At 32.7% G+C, this 18,524-nt stretch overlaps 1 protein-coding gene across 2 annotated transcripts in view; it reads left to right on the forward strand.

The window, feature by feature from the left end:
- The window catches only part of ATAD2 (ATPase family AAA domain containing 2), a 63,128-nt gene extending 44,914 nt beyond the window's left edge, over positions 1-18,214 (forward strand). For both annotated transcript variants that reach the window (XM_074266116.1, XM_074266111.1), the window contains 9 exons: positions 1,617-1,752; positions 2,155-2,351; positions 3,255-3,414; positions 7,048-7,170; positions 7,256-7,411; positions 8,625-9,032; positions 12,696-12,829; positions 15,506-15,634; positions 18,027-18,214. In XM_074266116.1, the coding sequence (XP_074122217.1) occupies positions 1,617-1,752; positions 2,155-2,351; positions 3,255-3,414; positions 7,048-7,170; positions 7,256-7,411; positions 8,625-9,032; positions 12,696-12,829; positions 15,506-15,634; positions 18,027-18,071 (1,488 nt within the window). In that variant the 3' untranslated portion in view covers positions 18,072-18,214. The remainder of the gene's footprint in view (positions 1-1,616; positions 1,753-2,154; positions 2,352-3,254; positions 3,415-7,047; positions 7,171-7,255; positions 7,412-8,624; positions 9,033-12,695; positions 12,830-15,505; positions 15,635-18,026) is intronic.
- Positions 18,215-18,524: the final 310 nt, after the last annotated feature.

Raw genomic sequence — 18,524 nt, forward strand, 5'->3', positions numbered from 1 at the left:
TGTTCATAGATGAATTTTAAGTAGCTAGTTAATCCCTTCTAGCCATACTTGCCTATCCAATGTCTTTTTTTTTTTTTTTTTCTAATGCCTATCCAACCATGCTTGCCTATCCAATGTCTTTTTTTTTTTTTTTTTTCTTTTCCTTCCATTAATGTGCCATAGGGAATCTACCTGACATGTTGGAAAACTTCATTTTCTCATGATATTCTTCCCAGAAACATCTTGTATTCTTATTTCTCAGAGTTCCTCTTTGGTTAATCACATCCTCTGCATACTTTTCCATTGCCTTCTGTAGCATACTCATTTTGATTTCTTCAAAGACATATCTGATACTATTCTTCAGCACACCAGAAGAATTTTATTTGTTCCTTTGGGAAACATAAAGTTGTTAAAGAAGCTTTGTAATTTACTGAAGACAATGCCATTCACCCCTCTCCCATTAAATTCTGGTTTTTGTGTGTGGCCCATTTGTACCATCTTTCTGGATGATGAAATCAAATTCAATTAGGGGATTACAAATTTTTTTCCCCAAATGTTTTGGAAATTGATGCAGCCGGCACCATATTATCTAGAAAGAATAGCGTCTGGAAGGCTTTACTTCTCATAAAGAATTCTTTGCCTGTTTTATATTTTCAAGTAGGTAAGCCCTTAAAATCTGTATATAAGATTAAGTTGCAAGAATAAGCAATAAATATAGTTTAGAGGGAGTGGTGCTTACTCTCTTGGAGACTGGATCATTTTGTTGCATTTTGTTGAAGTTGACTTACATTAGGTGATAATAGGGATCTTATTAGTGTGGTGGGGTATTGAAAAAAGAAAAGAAAAAATAGAAAATGCAAGATTTTGCAGCTGATTAAATGTGATTAAGAGAGACAAATAAAATTTGAATAGTCAAATAGCAGTGCTAGTAAATGGGGATTCAAAAGGAAGAACATATTTTAGCAGAAAAAAGAATGTTTAGTTTGGGAATGTTGAATTTCAGGTATTTCTAGAATGTACAAGTTGAAATGTTGGCTGGGTGGCTTAAGCTTAGAAGAGAAGTAAAAATTGGAAGGAAAAGAGATCCATCCTGTTACCCATATTTTATCATTTGGGAAGCCAAAAAGAATCTTTTGAACTCTTTGTTAGATATTTTTATATAATTAAATCTGTGATTTAAAAGATTGTTAAAGCTATCAACATAGTATGAACATAATTTCTTTTTACTACTTGCCAAAATGCAGTCACTGACTGTAATTTTTTAGGTTTGTGTGTCAAAACCAGTGTGCAACAATCTCTGTGTTTTGTTGAATGACTAATTGCATAAATAAATGTGTATTGTTTCTCAGTCATACTATATTAAAACATAGTAATGGATTAAAGACCTGTACTTGAGATCAAGGTAGAATTGGTTTCACCTCTTACTTTCAGGCAATTAGTACCTCTGTGAACCTATACTTCATTATTATTATGTCTATTAGTTTCCATACTTGATGAAAAAAAGTAATTAAGAGCATGTGCTTTTTGTTAGGTTCAAAGGATTTAAAAACATTTCACAAATCTTAAAGCAATATAGAATCATTAGCTTATACTGATTGTAGTTTACAAAATTGTGCTATTCTGATTTATTTATTTAGGTACAAGAATTATTTATAAGTGATTATGGGGAAGTTTTCAATGTCCAGTTGCCTGGTGGTGAAGAAAGAACAAAATTTTTTGAGGATTTAATTCTGAATCAAGCTGCTAAGCCTCCTACATCCAAAAAAAAAGCAGGTTAGTATCTGCCCTACAATTTAGTTAAGTATTTTTAGAAATTTTGGAAATGGACAACTGGTATAGTGATGGGTCTCAAGCATGTGAATGTTGGTTGAAAAAGCTGGAGTTATTTATTGAATCCCATTTCTTACCTCTTATATCACCATTATTCCATATCAGCATAAATTTTCATTTTCTATTTTCCTCTGAAACATTTCCTCAAATGCACTTATATAAAATTTGATATTTTCTTTTTTTGTCAGTACAGTTTAAAATTAACAGTATTTTTATCCTGTATTATATTAAAACTGTGACGGTATACCTCTTTTGTTGCTCATAAGTTTCTGACTCCCAGTTTATGATTCAGTGTCAAGAGATTAGGACAAAATATATTTTCTAAAATATTTGGTTCACTTACAGTCTTACAGGCACTGGAGGTCCTACCAATAGCTCCACCACCCGAACCAAAGCCCTTGACAGCAGAGGAAGTAAAACGTCTTGAAGAGCAGGAGGAGGATACATTTCGTGAACTTAGAATTTTTTTAAGAAATGTTACTCATAGACTGGCTATTGACAAACGCTTCAGAGTATTTACCAAGCCTGTTGATCCTGATGAGGTATCTGAATTTTAGTTCAACAGATAAATCCTCTTAAAAATGTAGATATGCTGCCTCAAATATTTTGGATAGACCTGTACATGAGTTCATGTAGTATAAGCTGTCCATCTATAGGTTTGAGGTTTTTTGTTTGTTTGTTTGTTTTTTTAAGTCCCTGGGTGGGAAATCATGTCCTTTTGGCTTTTTATTTTCTGATCTAAAATTCCATGGATCAGCATAGAATATATGAAGCTGGCCCAGTAATAAGAACCCATTATCTGGCCGAGAATTAGCTTAGATAAATTTAGATAAGCTTAAGTCTAAAAGGGTCAAAGTTTTAATCTATCCACTCCAGTAAAATCATAGGTCTTCAAAATTTTAGAATATATATAAATCCAATAACCATAGTCATAATTCCTAAGGTCACCTGTTTGAATTTTAAAAGTAGGTAATAGTTTGAGAACTCTAATTTGATATATCAGTATGTTTAACTGTTACATACTTAAATGTCTAGGCTGTCTGAGATATACAAAAGAAAATATGATGGAGATTCTTAGTTCATTAAGCTTATATAGTAGTTAAAAAAGGAATTTATTTTTAAATAATTCTGCAGTATCTAGATGCTAATTTTTATGCTCTTAAGTATTACTTCAGAGAATAATTAACTTCAAATGTAGTATTGAATGAGTGGACTTTGGATTATGCAAAATGGAGAAGAAATGATATTTCAATAGAGAAGAAGCAACACACAGGCAGGAAAAAAACATGGGAATTTGAAAATGACAGTAATGAAAATAGTCTGACTAAAGCAGTTATATATTCTTGGGGAAGTTGAAAGTCAATTTGAAAGGATAATTCAAATTTGAATGTAGATTCTTTCATCATTTAAATTACTAGAGAAGTTTTTTTTATTTTTATTTGTAGGTTCCTGATTATGTCACTGTAATAAAGCAGCCAATGGACCTGTCATTAGTTATCAGTAAGATTGATCTCCATAAGTATCTGACTGTGAAGGATTACCTGAGAGATATTGATCTCATCTGTAGTAATGCCTTAGAATATAATCCTGATAGAGATCCTGGAGGTAAGTATTCTTTCTCTTTAAAAATAATATAGGATAGGTAAGAACATTTTTTCTTTAGTTAACGAATATTTAACATGAGGATATTTTGCTTTAACTTAACAACTATATCAGCATTTTAACTATATGTAAAGAAGCACTTTGGTATATGGATACAGAAGTGAATCTCTTTGTGCCCCTCCCTCCCCCTCCAAGGAGCTTAACTTCCACTTAAGAGGATTTAATTAAAAAAAGAAGAAGAAGAAATCCATTTAAGGAATGGAGAAACATAGATGAAGAGAGCATTTGAGCTAAGACTTGATTGAAAAATAAGGATTCCGAGAGCTAGCGTAAAAGAGGGATCATGTATTCTAAGTCTGGGTGAGTGTCCAGAAGCAGGAGATGGAATGTTAAATTTAGGAAAGATTTAGTAGTTTCATTTGAAAGTAATGTGAAATAAGGGTAGCAAGGGAGATTGGAGTCAGATTGCAGGAAACTTTTTAAGAACCAGGTTTAGGGATTTGCATTTTGTCATAGAGGTAAGAGACTACTGAAGCATTTTTGAGCAAGAGAATGTCATGGTCATATCTGTACCTTAGAAATATTATTTTGGCAGCTATATAGAAGATTCATTGGAGAGGAAAAAGATGAAACGGGGAAATAATTGAAAGTCTATTACAACAGTCCAAGTGAAAACTGATAAAGATCCTAAATTAAAGTAGTATGGGACAGAGAACAGAAATACGGTAAAAGTTACATTAAAGAGAGAGATCTGGCAACCTGATTGGCATTAGTGGGGAGGAAGAGAAAGTACAGGATAGTTCTGATCATTCTGAACCTGCTTGATGGGGAAGGTTCAGCAAGTGGGGAGGGAATGGCAGGGAGAGGTGGAATTAGAAGTACTAAGGGGAAATGTCTAGGGGGAATTAACTTTGAATAACTCTAAGGATAGATTCAAGCTGAATAGATAGACCTTAGTCTTTTCTGTAAAGATAATTGGCTATTGATCAAGCCAAGGGACTAAGGACATAAGCATTTGGCTATGGAATATATAGATGATAATCTAACCAAAGGAACTAAAAGAAGCATGGCCAGTCAGATTATAGGAGAGAAAAAAACAAGAGTTCTTTGTCATTAAACCTAGTGGCCTATTTAGAGAGAGGCAGTTATAGATGACAGAAGTGAGGTGGCTTGCAGTGGGGCAACTGCAAATAAATCAAAAAGATGAAGATTTAGAAAATTCTGTTGAGTTTAACAATTAACAAATGATTGTAACTTTTGAGAGAAGTTCAGTAGGTTGGGCTCAAAAACCAGATGGCAAAGGACAAAGAAGTGACCAGGGATGTGAGAAAGGATAAGCAGCTCTTTATATACTCTTAACTGAAGTTTGGCAGTAAAGGGAGAAGGGCTAGGATGTAATAGTTGGGAGGGATTTCACTTGTCTTGTGAAGATATAAAGACAGGAAAATTTAAGTATGTGTCTAGCCAGCAAGGAAAAAGAGATATAGGGTCAATTCCCAGAAAAGATCGGAATGGGATGCTGGAATCAAGGTGGTGAAGAAAAGAACGATCAGTTTCTTAATAGTTTGAAGCCGAGGTTACTTAAAAGGCTGGATTAAGATGAGGTATTTTCATGAGTAGAGGGAATGAAAAAGCTCAGGTTTAATTTCTTTTTTGCTAAAGTTACTTGCTAAGATGGGGTAGATGTGTCCTTACAGAACTAGGGAAAGAGTTGAAAAAACAGAACTGTAGGAAGTAGTGATAGGAAAAGATAGACGTCTTGTATGGGTCCTATTGAAAATTTAATAGCATGAATTTGTATTAAACCCTGTTCTACTATGGCTTCCTGATATTCACCTTTAAAGTAACCAGTGGGTCTCAAACTCATTGAGTTGAGGATAATGTCTACCCTAAACATGTGAAGACTTTTATGCAAGAATGAGTACAGACCACCAGATGTGGCTGGAAGTCAGTCTTGAGAAGATTGGAATGGGAAACAGCACTAGTCACTTAGTTCTGAAGGTATGCATAGACAAAGGTAATGTGTGGCCCAGAGGACTAAAGCCATCATAGACTTTTCCCTCCAAACTAAATAATCCCATTCAAAAAAAGCAAATGTAGATGGATTTTCTGCTGCTTTTACTAATTTTGGCCTGACAACACTTAAGAAAACACAGGTACTTCATTAGGCAGCAATACATCATTCATTTGTGGAGCCTTCAGTTACAGTAAATGGAGGAGTTTTGAAAATATAAATATGTTTATTTACCTTGGCAGTATACTTTCTGGGAATGTATCCATTGTAATGAGATTGACACATGAATTGCCAAAGCGAGCTTGTTTGTTTGACTGTCTCCAGAGGAAGATGAGAGAGAAGATGAATTAGACTGACTACAGATGAATTGTGCTGATCTAATTGCTGTATGCAAGGAAACTGAATCACTTCCATTTGAATATCTTAAAAAGATTCTGAATATCACCTGGCAAGATTAGTGACCTAACACTGAAGTTCTTTCTCTAAGTAAACTTCCAAGCATTCAAACTCTACTGCAGAAGGCACAACTCTGATGGGCTGTCCATGTTATTCAAATGTCAAATGTACCTTTACCTAAAAAACAAAGACTTGCACAAGGAAAGCACTCACATGGGCGTCAGAAAAAGAAAAGCAAGAACACTCTCAAGGTTTCTCCACAGAACTTTGGAATCAATTACATTGGAGATGCTAGCAAACGACTGCCCAGCATGGAATGCCCACATTAAACAAGGTACTCTTGTTCTAGGAGCAAAGCAAAATTGCAATAACTCAAACAAGATATACAAATTTAGAGACATCAACACTTCAAATGTTCATTATTTGTGCCCAACCTGTATTAGAGCCCTCTTGTGCTCATATTGGTCTGCTCAGCCACAGTTGGATACTCAGTATCTTGACTCCAACATAGTATTGTCATTTTGGTTCCCTCCAAGAATGAAGAAAAACAATCGATCTAATTCATAGATCAAGGAAAGGCAGATATTGGTGGTGAGCCAAAGTTGAAGCTATGTAGGGCAATACACAATGGAATAATTCAAGAATAAAGCACATTGTGCATGTTCATCTATTTAAATCTAGAGTCAAGGCTGAAATAAAGTAAGGCTTCTCTGAGAAGATTTGGCCGTGGTCTGAAATAGAAGAACAAGATAAAAGGGAATGAAGATCATGCTGAGGATGAAATTCAGGGAGACTGAGGCAGAAGAGGTATCAACAGGAGAAAATTATAAAAAAGAATTTCAAGATTCAGGGTCATGGAAGTGATGTGTATAGTTTAGTTTTCCCCCCACTCTATATGCTTATATATGCTTTATTTCACTTTCTTTTCAATAGAGTTGAATCTTTGTTCATTCAATCTAGACATTAATACATCTAAATAGAGGGGAAATTATGATAGAATAGATGTAAAGATGGAATTTTCTGGATGAAATGTAGAAATTCAGATGAGAAATTTATTATTCTAAAATTTGTTAAACTTTATTTACAAAAAATTGATAGCTGCTCTTTTTACCCATGACAAGTCAGGTAAAAATATAAATTAAATAATGTTCAGAAATAGCTCACAATCCAAACTTGGTCTTAGTGATAAAAAGAAAGTAGTATTAAGTTTTGTCTTGACTTTTCAGATCGACTTATCAGACACAGAGCCTGTACTCTAAGAGATACTGCCTATGCAATAATTAAAGAAGAACTTGATGAAGATTTTGAACAGCTATGTGAAGAAATTCAGGAATCTCGAAAAAAGAGAGGTAGAAAATTAAGATAAATGTGCTGATAAGGTATTTAATTTGTTTTCTATCATCCAAAATTTTGCTCTTTTTTTTCTTTAATTAGGTTGCAGCTCTTCCAAATATGCACCATCTTACTATCATGTGATGCCAAAGCAAAGCACAACTTCTGTTGATGGTAAAAGATCAGACCCAGAGCAAAGTGAAAAGCTGAAGATGCTCAATGCTCCTGTGGCCTGTAGTACTCCTTCACTTTATAGTGGTAAATATTCTTGGATTTTATTTTATTTTAATTCTTTACATCATAATACAAACATTCAATTTAAGATTTTTTTAAAATGCCTTCCTTTTAAAGAAGATTAGTGACCAAATGCCTTTGATTTGTATTTGGCTTAAAGAATGGTAAATGTGCAGAAAAGGACTTTCAAAGCACATTTTAACACTGATGTTCTTTCATCTATTTTTTCTTTAGTTGTCCAATTTTCCCCAGCCCCTTCCCCCCACAAAAATAAACTTTATTTTAATTTTTTCTATGAATATTTTTGGTAGTTATTTGCAGAATTTAAATGGAAAATAATGGCTTCATTGTAACAGTGCTTCTTTTCCATATAGATAATATAGAAGCACCCTAGCAGATCTGTAGTTGAATTCAAGAAAATGTAGCTTCTATGCTTACATTACTTAGTCTAGTACTAACTATTGAGACATGTTCAATATAAATCAGAGTAATAACTCCACAAAGAAGTTGAATTAGAATGGCAAAAAAAGATTCAAGGCAAAAGGATCATTTATAGCTGGAAGGATCTGGAAAGTGATTACCAATCAGTGAGTCAATATTTATTAAGTATTTGCCTTGTACCAGGTACTTTGTTAAGTACTGAGATTATTTTAAAAAAAGAAAGAAAGAAAAGGAAAATAAAAAACCCTTAAGGAGCTCAATCTAATAGAGATAATAAACAGATATGTACATGCCAGTTAAGATACAGCATAATGCATAACAGCTATATGCAGTATAGGAGATAAATTGAAAGGGAATGCACGCTGGAATTTAGACAAGTTAGGAAAGGCTTTTTGTAGAAGGTGAGATTTTAGTTAAGACTTAAAGGAATTCAGGGAATCTTGGAGACAGAGGTGAGGAAGGATAGTACTTGTGGCATAGAGGACAGCCTAGAAAATGCCTTGTGTATAGAATAGCCAGGAGGCCAGTTTTCCTTGGATTGAAGAGTGCTTGTCAGGGAGTAAATGTTGCCTTTACATGTGACTTTAAATCGCTTTAAATCTGACTTCATATTTTATTAACTTACAATTGTAAGCCCTATGTAGTGATATCTCTATTATTGAATTATTAAAATTCTAAGCACTTTGTTTACTCCTAGTTGTGACATGGAAAGAGGTAGGTGAGATAATCTAGACTTAAAGAAAAATATTTGATATTCACCTGTGGCTTTGTTTTATTGCTTTTTTTTGTCTGTTAGCTCCATCGAAGAAAAAGATACGAAGAAAAAGTAAATGGTACTTTGGCACCATAAAAAAAAGAAGGAAGATTTCTCAAGCCAAAGAAGATAGCAGAAATACAGAAGATGACAAAAATGAGAGTGATGGAGATCAAGAAAATCATGATACTAGTATAGACCATAATGAGGCAGAAGTCACAGGAGAGTCTTCAATGGAAGAAAATGAAAAGCAGCAAAATGGTTCTGAAACTAAAACTGAGATGGAAAATAAAAGTATTTGTGTTTCTTGTGATAATGTTGTGAATGAACCTGAAAAGGAAACTAAAAAGACTACAATGAATGCAGACTTAAGAAAAGAAAAGATAACTTGCAATGGGGAACTTGCTAACTGTCAAGTAACAGAATGTTCTGAAGATGTTGAGGCAAAGGGTAAGTAAATTAGTTTTTTGTTTAAGAATTCTTAAATTATGGAAGTAAAAAACAAGCAAGAATTATAGTGAAGACAAAAATAGTTATCAGACAATTTCATTTATGTGCATCAAAAATTAGAGTAAATTCATAGGGGAAGTTAATAGCATTATTATATATTTTTTAAAAGATTTTAAAATATAAGTATTCCCCAACTCTACCAATTCAATTATTCTGGTATTAGAAATTGATGTTTGGGGCAGCTAGGTGGTGCAGTGGATAGAGCACCAGCCCTGAATTCAGGAGGACCTGAGTTCAAATCTGGTCTCAGACACTTAACACTTCCTAGCTGTATGACCCTGGGCAAGTCACTTAACCCCCTCAGGGGGGAAAAAAATGAAGAAAGAAAGAAATTGATGTTCAGTCATTTCAATTGTGTCTAACTCTTTGTGGTTGCATGGGCCTCTCCATGAGATTTTCTTGGCAAAAATACTAATGATATGCAGTTTCCTTCTGGTACCAGAGAAGTTAATGACTTGCTTTAAGTCACAGTTAGTGTCTGGTTGAATTTGAACTCGGGTTTCCTTGACTCCAAGCTTATCACTTTGTCCATTGTATCACTAAGCAGTCTTAATTGCCTAAGTAAGAAACTGAAACAAAAAAGATGTGATTTCAATATACTTGGTTGATTTTATTTCTGGTGAAAATACCAACTTGTTTGTATTTTAAGAGTATGAAATACTTGGTTTAAGCAAAGTGGCTCAGAACTAAGAGTAGGGTCAGCAGCTTCCTCACATAAATGTAACTATAAAGGACTATGGTTATTTCAATATTGTACTCATTTAATTGACTTTATCATACTTAATCTTTTAATTATTAAACAGCATCAAAGGTCCTTTTTTTTTTCCTTTTTAATCATCAGTCAGAAGCTTAATTAAATAAGTGAATCCTAAGTAAATCAGATATATTTAATGTGTCAGATAAATGCTTTTACTGTTAATTCTAAAATTTTTGACCATTAGTAGGTCAAGAATAAATTTAATGGTTTGTTGTTAAAGGTATGCTTATTTTTATAACAATAGAAAGTATTAAATTCATTCTGAATAATGTTTGTTTTAATCATCGATGATTCTCATGTTATCAGTAGCCTTACTTCTATAAACAAATTTCTATTTTATGTTAAGCCATTAATGACTATATAGAATGGCCATCAGCCATTCCCAATTCATCCAATTATCATTTTAACCTACATGTCTCCAATTTATTTCATATAAGTAATTTGAGATTCTTTATCAAAATAAAACATCTTTCAGTAAAATGTAATGAAAAAAAGAAATGCCACATCCATACTATTTCATTAAAGCTAGAAATGATACATGGAAAAATCAGATAAACTTTTTCCAAAGTACTCATTGCTGTCATAAAAATGTCTCATTTGTTCATAAAGAAGTCTAGTAAATTAAGGTAGAATTAAACAAAACAAACAAAATAAAATAGTGTTAACACTATTACTTTTTATAACTATTTTTGAGGAAAGCAATTTATAAACCTTAAAACACTATATAAGTTTCATTTGTAGTTTTTAGGTATTTAGTGTTGAAACCTTAAGAGATCTTAGAGGCCAGAGTCCAATTTCTTCCTTTTACATATGAAGAAGTTACAGCTTAGAGGATTAGTGACTCACCTGGAGTCATAATATATGCCTTTTAGCATTAGACATTAGTCTTTCCTGACTCCAGAATTCATAACTGTTAAAATAGAGGCCATAAATCATAGTTCTGTTGTTAGATTTGTCTTAACTTAAAGCATAGGTTTGACCATTTCAGACAATCACATGCTAGAATTCAACAAATACCAGTGATTCCCTATGTATTTGATGATCAAATCTAAAATCCTCTATCTTTTGTAACCTAGGACCCATCCTACTTTCTTACCCTCTCCTTTAAAGTTTTTTACACTTTGGTCCCCTCCTTATATTCTCATCCAGTGATATTGGACTCCTTTGCTGTTCTGCGCACAAAACATACCATCTCCCAGTTCCAGGCATTTTCATTAGTTAATCCCCTTGCCTGGAATGCTTTTTCTCTGGCTTCCTTCAAGTTTTAGCTAAACTCCCACCTTCACCAGGAATCCTTTCCCTATCTCCCTCAGTTCTAGTGTGTTTGTGATTAATTTCCATTTTAAGTTTATTTTAAACTTAATATAGAGTAAGGGAAAAGATGTCTTTTTTATTAGCCATTTCTTATACTTACTCTTCTTTACCTCATATATACAGTTGCCAAATCTTGCAATTTCTATCTTTCATAGTTTAATATCAAATTTCCTTCATTCATAAATTACCCCTTTATCATTCCCCTCCTAGTTATTATAACAGCCTCCTAATTGGTCATTTTGCCCTGCATCTCAACACTCTAGTCCTCCTATATACTGCTGCCACAATAATTTTTCCTAAGCATAGGTCTGACCATGACACTTTATCTACTTCTAGTCGCTTCTTCTTAATGCTAGAATAAAATACTAAATTCACCTCAGAGTCCTTTTTCTTAATGATATAGTTTAGACATCTCTTTTATCTCACTACTAATGCCCTCCTTCATTCACTTTATATTTATGCTGTATATGTTTATAGTTATATCTACTATCTTGCCAATTAAAATAAACTCCCAGAGAGTAAAGATTGTTTATTATGTATTTTTCTCACTAACACATAGCACAGTACCAATCACATAGGTACTTAGTAAAATGTATGGAGTCATTTATTGATTTTTTTAATCTGCTCACCTCTAGTTTTCCTTTTTATATTTTTGTATGCTTTCATTCCTCAAATGCCAATCAATCAGGAAACATTTATTAAACCTATACTATGTGTCAGGCATTATACTAAATTCTGGGAATGCAAAAAAAAAAAAAACAAAAAAAAAACCTTTCCCTCAAGGAGTTCGAAAGTGGCACACAAAGTAAGCAGAAAGGATGGGAGCAGAGGTATTTGCCACGGCAACATGATGAAGTTCAAAGGAGTACAGACAATTTGGTGGGAAATAAAGGGATAGCTGGCTTGAGCACCTCTTTAATAGGAATTTTAGGGAAGGAGTTTCTAGCTCCCACCCCCATAGGAACAGAGAAAAATAAGGTGTTTCTCTTGTTTATTTGCTATTCCATTGTCTCTTGCAATTTCTCTTGAATGCAGAATAATTCAATTATTAAGATTTCCTTTCCTATTTGAAGGTCTTAGCAATCTACTTCCATCTTCCCCTCTCCTAATCTTTCTTTTGTACTGCTGCCATAATTGTCTTAATACATCTTGTTATTGCCATAATTGTGTCTTTGAACACAATTTAATAGTATGTTCAAAAATCTTGACTGACTCTATTGTAAACTCTCCATCTGGATACTGCCTTATTTTTCCATCTTTATTCTCCTTCACATATTTTATCCAGACTAGATTATTCTCTGTCCCCTGCTAACACTGTACTTTACACTATTTCACTTGCTCTCTTTTATTTTATACTGTTCCCTATTCCCAACTCCTGGAATGCCCTTCTTCTCCCTTTGATATCTCTCCTGTCACTTAGCACAATATTCTTCACACAGTTACTTAATAAAGGCATTTTTGAATTTGAATTTAAATGTTTAATTTCTACATATTTCTGAATTAAATGATAGTTATCTAATTGATCTTTCTAGAAACCTGTGTTCTTAGGATGACTCGAGCCAGACGTTCCCAGGTTGAGCAACAGCAGCTCATCAGTGTGGAGAAGGCTTTGGCAATCCTTTCTGAACCCACACCCCCACTTATTGTGGACCACGAACAACTTAAAGTATGTAAATAAACATTTTTAAATGCTGATGTAGAAATAAATTTTTTAAATATTAGTGCCTAGTTTTGCTTTCTTTTAAATTGTATTTCATAAATGTGTGATAATACATTTCATTCCCTTTAACATCCTATGAGATCTATCATTTATCCATTCTCTAGCTGCTTCAGTCTTTATCTTTCTGTTGGTATATTCTGTTATTCTTTAAAATTTACATAGCCTATTTTCCTTTTCCCCTGCTCTATCAAACTCTTGCTCTATTTCTTCAGTTTATATCAAACTTGTTAAGTGTACTTTCTGTACACACTACCTCCATTATCTTGCTACCTCTTCCTTCCTTAATTACCCCAACCCCTTAGTTTGACTTTTATTCTTTTTATTTTAATGAAACAAGTATTATGTTTTATAGAAGTATTACCTACCACCTTAGGGTTTTAGTAAGTTGCTTCTTGTATTACATGCATATGTAATATGTAATAATACATGTTCATTTCCAAAAGCATATACAATACAGCTTTGGAAAACTCCTTTTTCACCTAGGATATCTTAAGTTTTAGGTTTAGAAACATACCTTGCATTCTACATTGCCAGTAAAATGGACATTTGAATTGATGTAGTGAATTTTTTTTTTTTTTTTAAATAGGAATTACTGGCTTTGGCTTCAATTTAACATTCAACATACCATTGACAAGATAACATCCAAATCTATTCCCTGACCTGTGACTTAGTCAGATTGCATCTCTGACTTCTTCAAATTATTCCCATTTTAGTATCCCACCATGGTAGCTCAATAGATGGAGTAACAGGCTTGGAATCAGGAAAACTCATCTTTACTGGTTCAGATCTGATCTTGGACATTTATCAGCTATATCACCTGGGCAAGTTATTTAACCCTGTTCACTTCAGTTTCCTTATCTATAAAACGAGCTAGAGAAGAAAATGGCAAACTACTCTAATATCTTTGCCAAGAAAACCCCAAATGAATTATGGAATAGTCAGAAATGACTAAATGACATCGTCTAACTTGATAAATTTTAAATTGACCAAAAATCAGTGTGGTGCAATGGAAAGAATGCTGGATTTTAAAGTAAGAGGACTTGGATATGAATCCTACCTCTGCCACTTATTGCTGTTATAAATTAGTCACTTAATCTCTCTGGGTCTATTTATTCACCTATGAAATGAAGGTATTAGTAAATTAGGTAAACTAAGATTACTTCCTGCTCTAACTCCTTGATCCTATATATCCTAAAGTCAAGTTACCCTCTTCTCTATTTGAAGGATACTATTCTGTGTCATCTAAGACTCAAAATTTGAAAGATATTTCAGTCATGAGATCTATCCTACACTTTGCATCTTACCATCTTAATCTCATACCTAGTTAATATCATAGCCTTCTAAATGTTCTTTTTAATTGGTCTTCTCCTTTATCCGTACTTGTTTTAGAAGATTAACATTTTAAATATCTACAACCTTCTCTACTATTGCTCCCTCTATTATAGCTGGATTTTATCTATTGACTATACTAACTAGCACATTCTTTGCTTTGCCAATGTTGTTTTTGCTTTTTCCCTTTACCTGTTTCTTTCCTTTCTAATACATGCTTGTTCTTTAAAGTCTTACCTCTTCATTAGGTCATGGGTCACAGAGTTGTGGATGGGAGTCAGAGGATTTGGGCTTGCTTCCCAGATCTGCTACTTCGCTGTGCCCTCTGTAACTTGGCCAAGTCAGATGACTTTGTCAAACCATTAATGCTTTACTGGAGGTTACATTAGATAATCTGGAGGGTCTCTAAAAATAATAATAATAATAATAGCTGACATAATAACACCTTAAAGTTTATAAAAATCTTTACATATATTATCTCATTTTAGCTTCACAAAATATTTATGAGGTAAATACTATTAAACCTGTTTTATTTGTGAAGAAACTGAGGCTTAGAAGTAAGGTAGCATTTGTGAATTAGTTAGCACAGTCTCTGAGATATAAGAAATTTAGGTGCTTTATAAATATTTATTCCTTTCCTAATGATCCAATACTATAAATACTATGCAATTAACTAAGTTGATCCCAATCTTTGATAAAAGGAAGAACAAAATAATCAGAAATCATAATGGAACAATTTGGTCCATAATGATTTAGCAGAAAAAATGAAAAAAATATAGATAAAACTTAGAGCAAAGCTCTTTAAAAGAAATCAGAAAAAGAAGTGAAAGTACTATTTAGAACATACAATGGAGAATGTAAAATAGTTTATTGGTAGCAAATTTAGACCCTCATAAATACATAGGTAGAAGAAAATTTGGCAATACAGGGGGGGAAAAGCCAGTATCGCTAGAATACAAGTTTTGTACAAGCCAGTGACTGATGTTTAAGATGGAATGTGCAGAAATAATTCAAGGATTTTTCCAAAGACTTCGCATATCAATTTATACCACAAAAATTATTTTCCTGCAAATGTCTGTAAAACTTTACATTCATAAAAAGAGAAACCATACATTTACAATACAATGTAAGCTTTAGGTAGACATGGATTGTTTGGCTTTTGTGTTTTTGTATCCCTAGCAAAACGTCATATAGTCGTTGCAGGCACTTGATAAGGATCCAGTTTTTGGACTGAATGAAAATCAGTGCCAAATACACACGCAGATAAATATTTAACACATCTTTTCTTTTTAGAATCTTTTGAAGATTACAATTAAGAAAAGTCAAGAGTACAATATATTTCAGTTGGAAAAATTATATGCAATAATTAGTCAATGTATTTATCAACATCGCAAAGACTATGACAAGACACAACTAATGCAGGTGAGTTATATATATTTTATAATTGATATTTTGAACCATATTGATCATGATCTTAGTTGGAAGGGACCTCAAAGTTCATTCATCCAATCACAATATATTTTATACAATCAAATTAACAAAAATTAATAATCAAATCTTTTTTTCTTTTTGTAATATCAGTGCGTATGTTACCTCATATTTTTCATATTTATTTCTATTTCTGTCATTTTTATGTGTAATACTATTCCATTATTTAACAAAATTTGTTATATAATCATTAAAGTTGTTTTCTTGGTTGCCTATTCTACTTTTGGACAAGTCTCATTGTTACAGTCTTTTATATTAAATCAAAATCTGTCTTCCTGTTCGAAGAATTATCTCTTTTGAAGGCAACATGATGCAATGGAAAGAGCATTGAACTGAAAATCACTGGGGCCAAGATCAGTCTTAGCTTTTTCCTCTTAACTACTTTTGTGACATTGGGTAAATTCCCCAATGTCTCTGTTCAATTTCTCTTTTACTTCACAAACCCTCCATTATTTGATTATTGCTCTCATGTCTATAATGCTACTTTCCCACTCAGCTCTGTGACACTAGGCAAAATTTAAACTTTCTCAACATGTTACCTCATTTGAAAACTGAAGGGTTTACACTGGATAATCTGCAAGTTGTTTTCTGTCTCTAAAATTACTTGAAGAAGGTCAAGAATAAAAGACATTTAAGCACAAGAGTTGAAGTCAGAGTATGTGAGTTTTTAAAATCTTGACCCTCCTTATCTCTGTGGCCTTTTAGTGAGGCACTTCATATAAAATGTGTGGGTTGGATTTACATGATCACCAGGATTCCTTTTGCTCTATGGCATGATTCCCACACAATCCTGATTACCTTTTTCCAATATAAGCTTCAGCTTATTTAATATCTTTGAAACCATATATCATTGACTTACTCAAAGGGCCTTCAGAGATCAGTAATGTTAAGCTCAAAATAAAAACCAATGCTACCAAATTTTACTTGGGCCAAATTCCTATGGGTCACATATTGACTTGGTAATTTTGACATATTTATAATGTTTTATTTTATTTTATTTGTTTAAATATTTTCCAATTACATTTTAATTTGGTTTGTGCTGCACTCCCATATTGTAAGCCTCAATCTCATGTTTGGCCCCTCTCAATCTAGATCAAACCCTAACTAAAATAAAAATTACCATCAGAAAGACTTTTGGGTAATTCTAGAATGCTCACAATTCCCCCCCAAAAAATGTAACTAAAGATGCTCAATTTAGAATAGGTAATTATTTGATATTAAGTGAACTAGAGTTTTTCTTGATGCCTCAAAGAGCTTCCCAGTCAAATTAATAAGAATATTTTACCTTGTTAAGAGAAAATACTTATTTTAAGGACTTCAGCATGATTGTTGCAAATAAAAAATGTAAGTAATGTAAGCATTACCATCATTGCAGCATAACAGAGTAATTTTGCTTGAATAGTTTGAATTATTGCAGATGTTTGAAAGATGCAGATGACATTTCTACTTTCGTTCCTCAAGTTCTATAATACAAACTAGCTTCCCCCTTGTTTTATTCTAATTTGTTTATTTAGAGGTTTTACTATAACTTTTCATTTGAATTTGTTAAATAATACACAAAACCACATTTGTTTTATAATTACTATTCTTGAGGAATGGGTTGTTCAATTTAGTTAAAAGTGATATATTCTGTTTATCTCCATTTCTTCCTTTGTAAAATAGGGATAATAATAGCACCCACCTTTTAGGATTGTTCTGAGAATCAAATGAGATAGCGTATGTAATAAAAGTTGAATTTTTTTATTTATTTAAATGTGATCAGGATGATTGACTAGCTTGAATTACAGTCTCTGGAACTTCAGAAATATTTTAGTCCAGCCCCAGAATTTATCAGGATTTTCTTCTCCAACAACAAAATAATTTTTATCTTTGCTTTTGCGAAAACTTAGTAAGGGAAGCCCTACCTTCTTCTTAAACATAGAACACTTTCAAGGTCACAGTCCTTATTTTTGTATTCTTAGAAATGCTGCAGTTTATCAGTCTAAAAAAAAATCATTAAAATATCATATTTTTGATGGAAGCATTTTTCAATATGAGGAGGCAAGTGACCACTTTGAAAGATTTCAAGAGTAGGCTTTTTCTATGTAATATGAAATCATTGGTATGGTTTACTTTTGTTTTTTCCTGGCAATGGTTGGCTTGAAAAATTTAGGCACTACTGAAATATAAAATGTTATTTATTGTAAATAGAAAAATTGGGGGAATAATATTCTTTAAAACTTGTTGATTTGTATCGTATCAATCTTGGACTCAATCTGAGGGTATTTAGGTAATAAAATAATAGTATCAAAACTTACTGGGTTTTTTTTCTTTCTTAATCCTCTAGAAAATGGAGCAAGAGATCAAAAACTTTAGTTGTTCCAAATCATGAAGTTGTGAGATTCAGCTTTTCTTCAATGACATCCTTTTTTGTTCACTTTTGTTATCTCTGCATAGCTAGTGCGAAATTGAATTTCCACATATTTAAGATATATTGTTATTAAAATACTGCTAAATAAAGTATTTAAAACTGTTTTTAATTTTGTATGTGTGAGGTGGATGTTTAAAAGTTGATTTTGATAATATGCAGTCGGAATCACAGCAAGACTGTTGAATATTTAATGTTGAAACATTTAAACTCAAAGTACTCTGCAGGTCTATTCAAGTTTTGATAAGTTTAGTTCTTTGTCAGAGACCATTAATTGTTCATTAGATTTTTGACCCTTTTGTCATAAGGCTAATTGAAGGTGGAAACCTATTAATAACAAATCTGTTAAATGTAGTTAAAATTTTCCCCAGACTTACATTTGACTCTGATAATTTTGTCCTTTTTTTCCTTTTCTTA

This window comes from Sminthopsis crassicaudata, chromosome 1, assembly GCF_048593235.1.
Source record: "Sminthopsis crassicaudata isolate SCR6 chromosome 1, ASM4859323v1, whole genome shotgun sequence".
Taxonomy (NCBI): domain Eukaryota; kingdom Metazoa; phylum Chordata; class Mammalia; order Dasyuromorphia; family Dasyuridae; genus Sminthopsis; species Sminthopsis crassicaudata.